At 33.7% G+C, this 15,394-nt stretch overlaps 2 protein-coding genes across 2 annotated transcripts in view; both read left to right on the top strand.

The window, feature by feature from the left end:
* Positions 1 to 501: 501 nt before the first annotated feature.
* LOAG_17203 (immunoglobulin I-set domain-containing protein) overlaps positions 502 to 15,394 on the top strand; it is a 16,989-nt gene continuing 2,096 nt past the window's right edge. Inside the window, exons 1-14 of the mRNA XM_020449865.1 lie at positions 502 to 643; positions 9,817 to 9,956; positions 10,093 to 10,315; positions 10,403 to 10,600; positions 10,850 to 10,946; positions 11,144 to 11,402; positions 11,801 to 11,909; positions 12,053 to 12,200; positions 12,462 to 12,639; positions 13,273 to 13,359; positions 13,505 to 13,667; positions 14,422 to 14,547; positions 14,651 to 14,760; positions 14,928 to 15,149. Coding sequence (XP_020306552.1) covers positions 9,819 to 9,956; positions 10,093 to 10,315; positions 10,403 to 10,600; positions 10,850 to 10,946; positions 11,144 to 11,402; positions 11,801 to 11,909; positions 12,053 to 12,200; positions 12,462 to 12,639; positions 13,273 to 13,359; positions 13,505 to 13,667; positions 14,422 to 14,547; positions 14,651 to 14,760; positions 14,928 to 15,149 — 2,058 coding nt within the window. The 5' untranslated portion in view covers positions 502 to 643; positions 9,817 to 9,818. The remainder of the gene's footprint in view (positions 644 to 9,816; positions 9,957 to 10,092; positions 10,316 to 10,402; positions 10,601 to 10,849; positions 10,947 to 11,143; positions 11,403 to 11,800; positions 11,910 to 12,052; positions 12,201 to 12,461; positions 12,640 to 13,272; positions 13,360 to 13,504; positions 13,668 to 14,421; positions 14,548 to 14,650; positions 14,761 to 14,927; positions 15,150 to 15,394) is intronic.
* LOAG_03870 (hypothetical protein) lies at positions 1,456 to 3,280 on the top strand (the record flags this gene model as incomplete). The annotated part of the gene is made up of 3 exons (XM_003139407.1): positions 1,456 to 1,528; positions 2,065 to 2,381; positions 3,161 to 3,280. The coding sequence occupies 3 exons, from the start codon at positions 1,456 to 1,458 to the stop codon at positions 3,278 to 3,280; spliced, it is 510 nt and encodes a 169-aa protein (XP_003139455.1).

The raw sequence follows: 15,394 nt of genomic DNA, 5'->3' as shown, positions 1-15,394 counted from the left end.
TTAATCAATAGCGGAAGTTTCCTCAGCTTTAAAAGCTTAACCTTCGACTGTTATGCATACACTGTTTGTTTCCTCTGAATATCAAAAATTTATAGGTGTAATCTAAGGGAAATTAAGTAAATAAGTCATTTTGCACTAGTAATAAAAAATCCAAATAACATTTTGTCAGCAAGACCTCAACGACTGAACAGTATTCGCGCAATGATAAGAAGCACAGCATTATCAAGATTTAATGGTTGAAACCATGAAAGGCATTCGGCTTGCAAGATACAGTGAGTTACAGTGAGGGAATTGTGCTTGCCTTGGGAATTGTGCAAAAAGTTAATTCCCGAAAGTCAAGATTATTGCTCCAAAAGCGAGCATTTGTTTGTTTAAGAGTGAATAAAGTAGTTCCTCAGTCTTGAACAAAGAAAAACCGGAATTTAAGGGTTTGGGGATGCAGAGAATAAAGTAGAGCTGGTTTATTTCCGATAAGAGATGCCGATGTTGCATGCAGTGTATGTCATATGCTAATCGCAGTTGAGAAGCAACATCTGCGGCTATTCATAGTGAGGTTTCCGTGGATGCCGAAGTACTTTCGATGAACAAAAACAATCAGCTTTTGAAATTTCGATAGCCATCTTCTCCTAATTTACTATTTCAGGTAACCATTGTTTTTATTTGAGTGAAAATCCATGTAACATCATTCATTTAGTTAAATCTTTGAACTTTGTCATTTTCCTATCATGCTAATATTAGGTGAATTCATTTTCAACCTGTTATGAAGATATTTTTACTTTTTTTTGCACTTCTTAAACTATTCAAACATTTTTATTTTAGTTGAACTGTGATTAACTGGAACTGACATCTAATTGCATAGAAGTTTGTTCAGTGAAGGTAACAGACTACTAATGTCCTATTTTTCCTTCTTACCCTTAACATCCAACTCTCTGGTAGGATGTACTTTGCAAAGAGCTACAAGGTGTTAAACGACCATCACAGCTCTAAAATTGAACTGTAGCGCACAAGAAACATCTTGTTAGGAATTCCAGCTAATCGTCCATACTGGCTATGCAACAACGGCTTTTCCATGCGCTTTGTCCGTGCGGCTCAAATGTAACCTTTCTTTTTGTCCAATAATGTCTATTTCCTTTTTCTTGATAAGTTTACTAATTTATCTTTATTCTTGTTGATGTAATTCTGGAAGTATTTCAGAATTAAAAAGATTATCATGGAGGAAAAGATCACACAATTTATGCCCATCACTTATTATTTGTATTTTCCAATTTGAATTAAACTGAATAATGTTTAACGAAAGTTTCACAGTTATTTTCAATATCTGGGAATAATAACGATGTTTGATTAGGGGAAATTTAAGAAAATTTCGATTCTTTTCAGCATACACTTTATCTTTTACAACTTCCTGAGATCATGATCATCCATCCTGCAGATAAATTTCTTCAGTAATCTGTGTTTATGGCTAGATGTTTAATAAACTTACAATTAATAGCTGATGTGGAAATAGGCTGTGAGGGTGATATAACGGAAGGTTGGTATAACAAGGAATGAGGATTTTGTGAATGATAGTGTGTGGTAATTGTAAGAATAACTAAAAAAAGAAAGATATCGTGATTCAAAAAAAGAAAAATGAAGTTGGATACTGCAGTATATGCTGTGATGGACCGAAGAACAGCGAAATAAGAGTAGTGTACCAAGTTAGAAGTTATCAGTGGTACGTTATAGCTCAGCAAAAGTGTATTTTGAAATTGTGGAGATGTAGTGATCAATCTTTGAAGTTATAAAGTGACAATGAAAAGTAAAGCAGAAATGATTTCTGATGGATCAAAAGGAGAGAATTTTGCTGTCATATCGTTACGTCTCTCCGATCTGAAACCAATATAAAATAAGTAGCAAAATGCATCAATTTTAAAATAAATACTGATAGCGAAAGAATATAAAGTATGTTGCGGGAGAGAGGGAAACGACGTAATTTTGCTCATTTAGAAATGCAATTAAATGTTCTGGACAATTATTTTTTTAGCGCACGATTCTTATTTTCCATCCATAAAAAAACTGTTCTTTGAGGAATCGTTTCTTCCGAACCTCTAATATTCGAGTACAGGGGACATAGAGTGAGAGATTACGGACTGAGGTCACAGGCTGAGGGGACACAAACTGAGATGGAGGAAGGAATGGGTAAAATAGAATGTTCATATTATAGAATAACGTTCATTTCAATGTCTAAGGTTATACACCTCTGTGATACTTGCCTAGAGCTTAACAGCTCTACTTCTATTAATTTAACCCCAACAGTGGTGGTTCAGCAAGCAAGCAATCGGATACACGATAACGTTGCCACCACCTACATCAGTTCATATAGTCGTGTGTGTCTATGTGTGTGCGTATGTGTGTGTGTGTGTGTGTGTGTGTGTGTGTGTGTGTGTGTGTGTGTGTGTACGTGTGTGTGTGTGTCTGTGCATGTATATGTGTACCTGTGTATATGCGCGTGTGTGTGCGTGTGCGTGTGCATGTATGCTTGCGTGTGTGTGTTTCAAGTGCACTTGTTATTCATTTCATATAACTTTTTGAAAGACCATCATACATTTCAGTACTCTTAGTGTAACAAATTCCCAATTGGTAGTAAGCTAACAAATCTTTGACATGTCAATATTTCCTTCGAGTTAGTGATGACTGGATACTTAAGCCTTTAGTGTCCGCTATTTGCCAATTGTGCCCCTTTGCTCTAACATATGTGGCTGTGCTTTTTTTGCTATTTGTTGTTATTCGTAAACAAAGGAAAGTTTTATGAATTTCAACGTTATAATCGATGGGATTGGATAGGTGAACTTTTCACAAATATATTAGTTTTCATAAGTTGAAAAACTTAGATTAATATTACAGATAATTAGGAAACCAACAAGAAGCAGTCCATTTTTTTAAATCCTCCTTTACCGTTGTAATATTGCAGTTTTTGTGGAAATTAGTCACTCTGAAAATCCAAGCAACTGGAGTAAATAGAGTTGGGAACCCGATTAGATATTTGCTGTTGAATTTCATATATTACCGAACAACTGTTAAGGAAAATACATCTGCTGGTTTCCTTCGTTTGAATCATTCTTAAAAATATCGAAGGTTTCATATATTGTACTTGTGATATCCAATTATCATGTCTTTCTTTCAGGAGAGTACCATGAAGCTATTAAATACAAAATTTGCTGAAACCTTCCTTAGTGTTCGCTTTACCTTCCCACAGTTATCGGCTTTAATACGAAAAGAATCAGTGAAAAATCCGCTGAGATAAAATCGACATACCTTATGGATGAATGTTCTCTTTTAAATTATCGTCAGGCCTGTCTATCGAGTTATCAGTAGAGTTGGTGCATTTGGGATTTTAAAAGTCAGCTGTCGGTTTGTGTGTTCCGAAAGCCTTCGATGATAACGTTGTATTTATGCCCAATATCCAACGATTCTCTCACATCAGTTGCCTCTGTTAACTCAATAGCATCTCGTCGCTGCGCGCATCTGCCTCGCCGAACTCCATCTTGGAATTTTCCCCTTATTTCTGTTCTAATTAAACTTTTCCAGATATCTCTTCTACCAAACGTCTTTCCATTCAAGATATAATTCTTTTTATTCAGAAATATACTTCAGTAAGTGATAGATTTTGGGTATCTGTTAAAGAATTTCCCAAGTAACAATCTTCCATTGCGGGTTCCACAAAACTTGGATCACTGGGTTGTCTCAACTATCAACTCCCTTCCATCCTTTTTTTGTGCCTTTACATTGACTTTCTTCCATTTCATTGTTTCTTTCTGCAACGAATGGGTCCAGAGTTGTGAAATCCCTAATACTTACACTGCTATTTTCTCCATATTCTCTAATTCCTAAAAGCAATAGCTGTGGGAATCAAAGGTGTTAGTCTGATTGATTTTCGGTTCCTTGTTCGTGTCCATTTGATTTATCGACTGTTTAATAGCATAAATATCAGCTTGGTGATGCTATCCGATCCGATCCTCCTTTCAACCATAACTGAATACAGAGTGAGCGCTTCAAAGTTTCAGTCCTATACAGTTGGAACTATTAAAGAACCGTAAAAGCATGATTGGGCTCCCCTACCATAACCTATCATTCTATGAAGCAATACACTTTTTTGAAATTGATTACAGTCATTTGCAAACGTAAAACATAAATAAGGATTGTACAGATGCAGCGATATTCTGCAGTTGTTCATGCATATATTCATACTTGTGTTCATGTTTATTTCAAATGTTTATGTTTCTCCTAATCGACAGTTGAAGTATTTTATTTGCAAACTTTCAGTTACTTGGTCGAACTATGTACGCCTTTTTCTAAAACTTGCATGATTCTTTATTCTTCTAAAGCTCTTATAAGGTTTCATATATTCACCTACAATAACTCTTTTGATTTGAGACAAAAAAATTATATGCCTAAAAGTGAATTTTGACGATTTTTTTTATATTCATCAGAAAATTTTGTGGCTTCTAAACTTTAGCTTTTGGAATGTTTGTAAATGCAGCAGTTTACGTTAGACCTTTTTCCTTGAAATGGGACGTTTAAAAAATGAAATCATTTGACAATTTATATCGATAGTTGATCAATATTTTGTGGAATTATGATTAGGATGATATGATGATGTGGAGATCAGAAGTAACAATTTAAGATATGAAGTCATTTGTGCGTGGAGAATCTTATCGGCTTTTACAGTAAATTTACTGTTGGTAAAATTGAGATTAAAAATGCGGAGAGAAATGAGAGTTAGATCGTGGAATATTTAAAAGACACATTAAATTATCTTCCTCGTTAACAAAAGCATGTTTTTACTTCCTTCTTCATACTGATGCAATTATTTATGTGTTATAATTTTAATTTCCTGAAATCGTTCATTCATTTTCCCGAATTGAACCATTTGGAGGGCGCTCAGCTTTTTATACTAACCATTTGAAGTTTTTTTAACCCATGGGAGTATTAGTGTCTAAGAATTTGTGACACCTGAAATCTACTTTGGGTAGTAATAAGCAAGAAAAAGCATAAGCAATTTAATGATAGGTCATGTAATAAAGATGGCGTTCATTGTACACATGAATGATCTGTCATTCCCGCTATGTATAGGAAAGTTTGATGATAAATGGGAAATAGCATAGCAAGTCGGCACAACATCACTCATACAAATGTTGTTTGTTCAAAGATTTTACATGGAACTGTTTTTATTTATTTTGTTCTTTTCGTCGTTCTAATAAATGACTTCTGCAACTTCCTTTTTAACCATTTACTCGTTTGGACCAAATTTCGAGCATTTGGTTTGACTTTCTCTTCCTATTGAAGAGAAGAGTGCAGTGTTCCACATCTTTCTAAATTAACCGTAGAATGAAATGGAATCTAATGCAATATCCCTCATCTTTCAAATTTAGGGTATTCCAGAAACAGTCACCGTTTCTGGATTCAACAAATTTAAAGTATTTGGATACGTAGGCAAGCACACACGCACAAACAGTTGTTTGTATCCTGTTTTATTTTTAACATTTCAGGATTTATTGATGTCTCAAGTGGATATCTTCGGTTCTGGTCTTTTATTAAATTCGGTGGAAACGTGATCCGTCTATTTATAATATGAGAATTTGTAAACTGTCTGACATTTTAGCTATTTTCAGTTTTTGATAGTCCACTTCGCAGTTTTTTGAGCAAGCGAGTTTTTGTTTATAAATTTCTGATTGACTACAATTAATCTGTAACTTATTTTTCGAAACATCATTTTAGTCTTCCATTCCGGTTGCATAATTTTAATTTGCTTTGTCTGACATAAAAATATCATGTTGTTACAGCGAGCGAAACATGAAAATACCTTCCTGATTTCTACTGAAAAGTGCAGAACAACCTTATCAGGCGCAATGATCAATTCCAGTCTTCAGCGAGGCATGAAAAAAATATGAATTTTTGGCCCAACATTTCTATTTAGAAAATCTCCGGGTATGAACCATAACCACTATTCTTCTGATCTAATATTTATTGAGCTGGAAGTGGTTTAAACTTATTGCGGATGAAGAGATTGGGGCGGAAAATGTGCGCTACAGTTCCCTGGCGAAAAGAACTAATAGACGATCAAAGCTCAATAAGTAATTATGAGGTGTTTGTTATTTGTTTCCTTTGAATTCACAAATATCGTGATAACATATGTTTTCCTTTTAATTTTTTATTTTCGAAATTTGAAAACTTCTACAATTAAAATTTGATGTTGCTTTGAGGCAATATTAACGTTGTATGGCCAGCAGAAGAAGGAAAATAGATGCATCGAATTGTTAGGGAAGTATGAAAATAGTATATTTACTTATTCCAGCAGAAAGTGCTGATTGCTCCTTCTGATTCTATGTCAGCTGTCGGGACGTTTCGATAACACAAATCCTATATAAACCTGGATATTTGTTACTGAATGAACAAAGCAATACTGCTCAGTGATAGATAATACTTGCTATATATCAACCTGTAACTAAATCCTCCTAAATATTATGAGGTATTGGTTTGATCAATCGTTTTGATGTCATTCATTACCTTCTCATCTATTAGCTTCGCGTACGGAAACGGCGTCGAGGTAAAAAAAATCAAGCTGCACTCAAATTCAGCTGAAAAAACATTGCTATGATGACTAAAAGATCTTCAGAACTGAAATGAAATTTAGGAACAATAAGCTTGCAACTTATAATTGATATTTAATCTGATTTTAACAGGTTAGAAATCCCAACACTATTTGAGCGAAAATGTTGATATTCTTAGCGACTGTTGTATATAATTTGATTTGGCTTGGAATCTTTACAAAGCTTCACCAGGGTAAATAAGTGTTGGAAAGGTAGACTTGCCAACTCAAATTTTCCCGTTATCGACAAACCAAACCTTGATAGTTGCTCTAAGCATTTGCCACCTTGCAAAAAGGATAGCAAATTAGTGCACGATCAACTGTAATTGTATGACAAAATGACGCACTTACCATGTTAATCTGCTTTATAAACGATAACTGTTAGATTACTTTATTCCCGAAAGATGTCCGAACTTATGATTTCAGTGGTAGCAACCGATGTGATGCATACCAATGTGTTATCCGTCTTTATCGTATATAATGAGCTATATAAATAAAAATACATAAATGATGAATAAGGAAGCTACTTTTTGCATTCGTTTCGGGAATCAGAATTCTATTTCAGGATTACAATCTTTTTGTGATATTTTTGTAACGGTTTTCTCACAAATCAAATCATCTTGCTGTTCCTGGGAGGCGAAAACATTGGCTACATAACGGCTTAAAAAACCTAGGAGTCATCTCTAATCTTCCTCATCAGCGGTTTGTATTCGAACCTTCTCAATGTTGCACCAGTTATCTTTGAAGCTCAGTGGAACATGTGAACATGTGATGAATTCGTCTTAAATCCAGGTGTATGTTGCATGTGGAAAAAGTCTTCTTTCTTCTGAGTCTGCCTTACCAAATTTGGAATAACTGGTTTTATACTTACTTATTTGTGGTTACAATATCTTTCCATTAAAATCGTTCACTTTCTGGTATCGGACTCGTTATGTAAGTATTCCATAATCAACTCATAGTAACTTAATTAGACCTTTTGTTACCGATTAAATATTATTAATAGCACCAATCTTTTCGATGCTTTGCTGGTGTAGAAAAGCAACAAAAGCTGTCCTGTCACTGCTCTATTACCATACCAATACAGCACTCTAAAATCGGCATCTGCATCCAACAAAATCCCGCACTCTTCGATCCCTCCCATCTGACTTAACAAATTTTCACCTCTTTTGATCAATAGCGCATTTTTGTATTCGCTGTTCTTTTCAGAGTTCAAATTGCTCCTTTAAATGTCCCTTAATAATAGTTCTAAATTTCATAGCTATAGTAATTTATTTAAAAGACTAGTTCATTCCGCACGTAATTTATTTATTCCGCTATAGTAATTTATTTCAAAAAACTTTAAAAAGAATTTAGATTTTGATTTTTTTCAAGTTCTTGTTTTTATCAGGGTAATCTGGAGAAATGACTAGATACTTTTCTTTTTCTGTTTTGTTTTTCAAATTGGACGTGAGAATTTAATGGTTCTGACTGGTAAACTCCGCATCGAATAATTGAAAGTTTCTCCTGTGATAAATTGACATAACTGTGATTATGTGTTATTTCGCATGTGTTTTGCTTTCACTTTGCGATACTGCTTTAAAGCAGTATTAAAGCATGAAGATTGCTTTTCTAACTTCATCCTGTACTGAAAATAATTTTGAGGGAATGAGTGAAAATATCCTCTTTCTAATAGTTCCATTGATGGTTAAAAATTTGATTTTGTTCGTAAGATTCTTGATTAGCATAAAAATAACATAATATATACTAATGTATGTATATACATATATTGTTTGATGAAGTGAAAGAGCATATCGATTTGCTTCAGTTGTTCTAACTGACAAATTTAAGAAGCCATTTTCAGAAGTTAATGTATGAAGCGAAAGGCCGAATAAACGAATCGCATGTAACGCAACTGCTTGTGAGTACCGTAACAAGATACTTTTTTCTTTTCTTTTAAAGAGTGAATCGAAATTCCGGTTCAGAAGCGTGCCTTCATTTCTGTTCTATGTTTTTTCCCATTGAGTCAATGACCATCATGGTCATCAACGTCTCTCATATGATTATGTATAACTCTCTTCTGCCATCGTTAGAATCATATTTCTTACCAAATGAATTTCTTCCCAATTTACGAATACATCTTCCTCATACAATATATTCTTCAGGATCATTACTGCGGTTTTGGCTTTTCACATATGTTGACCATTTTCTGCAGTGAAATTTTCAGCTGTGGAAGGTGGGAAATTTTAAATTCGAGTGCAAATTTAACTTATTTCACTTCTCTGTAATATAAAAAACATGATCAAAATAAGTTGATTAATGCTGCTAATTGTTCTGTAACCTGAACTCTTCTTTCTATTGTGTCATAACACAATATTTTTTCATAAACTATGAATTCTTCTGTCAGTTTACTTATTCTTCATCCGAAATGCTCTTTGTTTCTTGATTTGGTTCATTACTGCTGTCGAAAAAATTAGTTAAATAGATTTCAGTAAACCAAGTCATATTCTTTACCGTTATCACGCAGCTTTGCTGAAATTGAAGCGTATTAGTTTTAGTCCTTTACAAACGGTTCATTGATAACACCGGATTTGCACTGCTTAAATTATGTACCTCTGCATTCCCGCATTTTAAATTCCTAAGTTGGCATTATGAGAAGAAAGCAATGTTTGTTCAGAGATCCGTGATGTGTCTTCGATTTCTTCTTGGGAGACCAATCGTGTATTTTAAAAATCAATTTTTATTTTTTTCAACAATTTTTGCTACTAATACTTCCTGATAGAACATTTATTTACATGTTGAATAGTGAGGATGGAACAAAAGGTTTGTGTATAGTGAGTATATAAATATATATTTAGTTATGTGTTCGAGAATTTTCGAAGGTAGGAAAATTAATTTTGATATCCGTTTCTTTTTTTTGATGATGAAGCTGGAAGGAGGCTTAATTTTTATATCTTCGTCTAAGTGTTTTAATATTCTGAAGGAGTATGAAGTGTCTGCAAATGTAGCCTAGTATAATTTATTAAATTTCAAGCTAATATAGTGATTGAGATAGCATAATAAGAGTATTTGATATACATGTAAAACCATTCTCAGCATGAGTGGATTTATGAATTTTGATGTTAGACTTTGCAATGTTTTGTATAAAAATGACGATTTCAACTTTTGATGTGCAATCCCGGGTGTGTAGTCGAGAATGACTGATGTGTTTTCAGGAATGAAGTGGTCACCTGTTTACATAATAATAACCATTTCAACTTATATACATTCTCAGCAGAGGATCATTGAAGGTCCTACGGACATTCGGGTTTTGATAGGTAGCACCGCTCTTCTGAAATGTCGTATCGAGGCACAGGTGTGTTCATTTAAGCAGACGTTTAAGCAACATTGATTAGCAAATTCCACTGAAAATTTTGATTCGGAAAAGTTTTCGGAAGCACCATAATCTATCTCAACAATGCTATTTCTAATTCAGCTAAATTTTTTTGCAGCAAGGAGCAGTGCAATGGATGAAAAATGGTTTTGGTTTGGGAAACGATCGTGATTTATCCCTATTTAAAAGGTATAGCATGGAAGGTATGATTAGTAAAGGAGAGTATAACTTGCGCATAATTAATGTACAAATAGATGATGACGATGAATATGCGTGTCAGGTTGAAGCAGCCAATGAAAACCCAACCAGTGTGTCCAATCTCGCCAAACTTACTGTTTTAGGTAAGTGATCTCCTGCTTGAAGTACTTTTAAATTCACTTCCGATTACGAAACTGTTTACCTCGATGCTTCACTGCAATCAGTTATAGTTAAACCAGAAGATCCAAGATTATTGGTACCTATATCCAATCTGAGAACAGTGGCTGGAGAATACATTCAACGATCTTGCACCAGCACACATGGTAAACCACAGGCAAAAATAGGTTGGGTCATATCGGATGATCCAAATGCTTCAAGTGTTTCGATTTGGCTGGGCGATAGCAAGGATACGTTCAGTACTGTCTCTAGTATGTTTCATGCAGTTCACTTTAATGTTTGGAAATTCACAGCATCCATCATATTCATGAATAATTTAGTAGCTTAGAAGTATATATTGCTTATGATTTCGAAAGACTTCAGTTTAAATCAAACTTGAATTAAATTTTCTTTCAAACAAATTTGAAATTCGCTTCTGAATCACTCTTCCTTTTAGTGAAATCTCAAGAGCTTTTGAATAATTTGTTGCATTTTTCACGAAATAAATTGGTGTTTCCCAGATCTTGCTGGTAGCGGTCAAGTGATACAAAATGCGCGCGTAATTGAATATGTTAGCTCAAATGACGACCGAACCTACAATGTTGTCAGCAATATAACGTAAAGAAATATCTACGGTCCAAATAATTGATAATTACACAAAAAAAGATAAAGGATTTATTGAGAGCTTAAAAGCGGTAACATTTTTGCCAAAAAGTAATAGCTGACATTAATTGTCAGTCTGATTTTTTTGGATTCAGCTCCTGTTATTATGATTAAAGGAAGCAATTCGAAAATTTTTAAAATGTATTCCATAGTTTTGCACCCCGAGTGGAGGACGATGACAAATATTTGGTATGTTTGGTGAGCCATGAAACCTATACAACGCCACGGTTACAAGCCGTTCGGCTTGATTTAAACTATCCACCAAGAGTGGAAGTGAAGCTGGACAACAACTCCAAACTTTATGAGCATGGTTCAGCCCAGCTCCTCTGCAACGTCAAAGCTAAACCATTCGAAAACGTCAAAATAGCATGGTACCGAAATGGAAAAGAAATCACCCTTGCAACAACTAGTGTTTGTACATCATTTCTGCTGCACTTAATTTATTAATAAATCTTGTTTAAACTTTAATTTTTTCTCCCTTTAGATTTAAGCTCTAATTTTACGAACTCCCTTTTTATGAGTGCTCAGTTTCATCCTTAGCATATTTTTGCTCTTTAAATTCTCTCTGTTACTGAAAAATCGAATAAAATTGATTTAAAATACTTGTCCTAGCACTTTTTTTAAGTGTAATTGGGCATTTTTATAGGGACAGAAATTTTTTCTTTCAGCAGTCCAATTGATAAATTGTGTGTTAACTTGTTAGGAAAGTAATATGCCAGATTTGAGAGAAGAATATTGTTCAAGAATATAAGCTTAGAAAAATTTTTCTGTTCAGAGGATGATGCTTGTACTAAATGGAAGCATTACAGACGTTATCAATTTCCGAACTAAGAATTGATCATCACCAGTCTGAGTACACATGTGTTGCAACGAATGTGATTGGCGATTCTTCGGATTCTATTATTCTCAATATTACATGTAATTTTTATTACTTAATCTACTAGAACTTATTAGAATTTTTACAACATTAGAAACTGGACACAACTAATGTAATTTAATATGAAATTATGACTTTAATTGTTGAAGTTATGATAGATCAGGTTTTAATAGTTCAATTGTAGATGGGGCTTATATAATGTCACGAGAGCAGCATCAAGCAGTAAACCCAGGTGAAATGGCATCATTTATTTGTGAAGCCATTGGGAATCCAGCTCCAACAATCTATTGGACCAAAGTGGCTGATAGTCAAATTATAGCCCGTGGAAACAAGTAAGTTCATAATTTTTCCTTTCGTTTTCTCTTTTTTTGCAACCTTTCTTGAAATGTTTAAAGTTATATCCGAAATTTGATGTCTATATCTGATCAGCACTATTATTTGCAAATTTATCCAAGGTGATAAAAAGAGGAAAAAGTTGTCATTGTGATCCTCGCTCAGAGTTTCTTAGCATATGGGAATGTAATACCACAGCAGTCAGGATTTTTTAAACTTCATGTAAAAACTTCTAATATAGGCTACATGTGCAATTCCAGTTTAACAATTGAATCAGTTCAAAGTTGGCAACGTGGTGAATATGAGTGCATAGCAACGGTACAGGGTTTTCCGCCTGCACGCTTAGTAAATTATTTACACATCAAGGGACCACCTTCCGTAAGCTTGAGCGATGAAATTGTTGCCGCTGTTGGAGAAAATCTTGAGATTATCTGTGAGGTTTGTTAATGAGTATTTTAAAAGTGACCATTTTTTAGACCGTTTCATCATTTCAGTCATGTCTATCCTTCCGAATAATTTGACCCGTACTAATCATTAATTGACATTTGTAAATAATTGAAGCTTTTTTCTGGATTCCTGGTTTTATCAAATCCTTATTTAATGGTAGATCTTTACTGCAAAGATTAGCTTTTCTATGACAGTCTACAATTTCATTGTTGATAGTTTACAAAAGTCATTTTTAAATCAAGCATTAAATAAATTAAACAATTTTACTTTTAGCAAACTAGGAAATATTTTCAATTTTTTAATAAACGAGGGAGAGTGGAGGTAAAAATATGATATGGTTTCTTGAACAGAAGTACTCGAACTTTCAGCAGGTCGAAGAAAGTCTCAAATGATTTTGAGACAAAAATAATTGGTTTTCTAGTTTTCATTTCAAATATGCATGCTTTTCCTGCAGCCATCATTTCCAGTAATATTAGTTTTTCTTGTCTTCTGATTTACTGTTTTCCATTATCTATCATTTCTTATTTTTTCTTATTTCCTTTTCGATTTCAAAAAGCAAAGTAATTGTTTATAATCCGAATTAACTAATGATAACGAAACGAAATATTTGAAAGCTATTTCCAGATACGAGGTCGCCCGCAACCACAAGATGTTTTGTGGTCCTTAAACGGGATAACGTTTGAATATGGGCGTTTAGGTGATCGATTTCAGGTGAAATAACATCATATGTTGAGAAATTCAATATATTTTTGCGGTGCTTTCCAATATGCTAGAAAGTTTCGGAATTCTTTAAAGCTGAATTATTTCTGAACATAGAGTTTTGATGAGAGACCATTTCCAAGGTAACTAAATACAGATTCATCAAGTTCCGCGGCAGTATGGTGTGGAAAGTCGATTGGCTATTCAAAATGTTAAGGATTCGGATTTTGGTACGTACAATTGCTCTGCGTATAATGAGTTGGGCAGGGATTTCCAAACAGTTCAATTGAAACCGAAGAGCATAGTAGACGCACTTATTGGTAATCTCTCCACTTTTTAATATAATATGATTTGCAGTAAATTCAGTAACTTAAAAGAAAGCATTTCGGATTTATGGCAGATTAAGAAAGCTAGGAGGACAAAGTACAATTTATAATAAGACGACATATTATTAGTTTTTGAGCCAAAACATGAAAATTCTCGGAGGACTTGTGTGTTTAGCACGTTGAAATTTGGAGGGATTTTATAGGAGATGGGGTGCAAGAGATAAAGCGGGAGTGTGGTTTTAGGTTGAGGATCGCTGATTAAGATCAAAAAGGTATTGGGGATGAAGAAATTGCTAAAAGGGACAAAATTTGTTGTGTGGAATTTTCGAGTGTGAGGAAGTGATTCATTATTTACAGGATGCTGTTTTAGTAGTTATCGAGAATATTATTTGAGAGAATAACAGAAGTCGACCTTTTTTGTGATTTAACTTTTAGTCTTTGATGTGTAGTACAATGGTTATGAGTGAGTTAGATTCATATAGCAGTAGGAGACGTGAAGTAGTCCGAACTTGTTGTTTGGATAGGAAGTAGTGGGATCCGTATGTAATAATTTTCATGACGAAAGAATTACATATTTAATTTGATTTCTACACACTCCTCCATGATATTCGTCCCCGTCACATTTTCTCAGTTTTTCGGGAACCATAAAAATAGAAAGTTTGGTATATAATACATCCTAATTGGAACTAATAAAAAACTGTCATCAAAGAGAAATGGATGTACATGTTAATATTCTCGATGATTACAGGAATTGTACCGCCGCAATATTTTGTTCCAGCTGCTTTTCTGCTGCTCTCAGCTTTGTTCATTATGGGCTGCTGTAGTTGTTGGCAATGTCGTCGAAATTCATACAGAAGTGCTGCTCAGTTTAGTGGTAACAATATCTTTTATACACCTCAAAAATATCTTTCTTTTTGTGGTAAGCCACTAATATTAATATTTGTGCTGTCATTTACGGCGTTACTTCACTTTTCTAGATGATCATTCTGATGTGAGTGTGAAAATTGAAACGCTTGTTGGCGATCATTTCTTTACCGACATGTACAATTCTACATCTAACGAAAGTCATCAACTTCTTTGCTCTGAAGTTAGTTATTGATTAAAGAAAATTTCCATTTTTTGAACTGATTGTGTTGCTTCCCAAAAAGCAAAAAGAAAGGCAAGTTGCTTGTGCTTTTAGTTTAAAAGTTGAAGCATGAAATTATATTGCATAACATTTTGGTATGTGAATATATATGATGACTGACATTTCAGGATTACATATCGATGCCACAAAAAATTTCAGACTGCTACTATTTGTCATCTTCACCACTTGTTAATAGAAACATTTACAAAGCTTATGCATCACATTCTTTTGATTGTGGCATTGATGAACAAAATATACACACTAGTAGTCATCCCCACAACAGTTTTGCGTCAAGTTCGAGTACTGCTGCTGTCACCATATCTGAACCATATCGCTATCAGAATTCAAAGGTAGATTTAGCCACTTCTTTTTTTTCCGCGACTCCCTTTTTAAATAATCAGTGAATGGAGTGAATATTATTATTATTATTATTATTATTATTATTATTATTATTATTATTATTATTATTATTATTATTATTATTATTATTATTATTATTATTATTATTATTATTATTATTATTATTATTATTATTATTATTATTATTATTATTATTATTATTATTATTATTATTATTATTATTATTATTATTATT

This window comes from Loa loa (assembly GCF_000183805.2).
Source record: "Loa loa unplaced genomic scaffold supercont3.49, whole genome shotgun sequence".
NCBI lineage: Eukaryota > Metazoa > Nematoda > Chromadorea > Rhabditida > Onchocercidae > Loa > Loa loa.
Note: the sequence above shows the minus strand (reverse complement) of the source record. Positions and strands in the feature narration are given on the sequence as shown.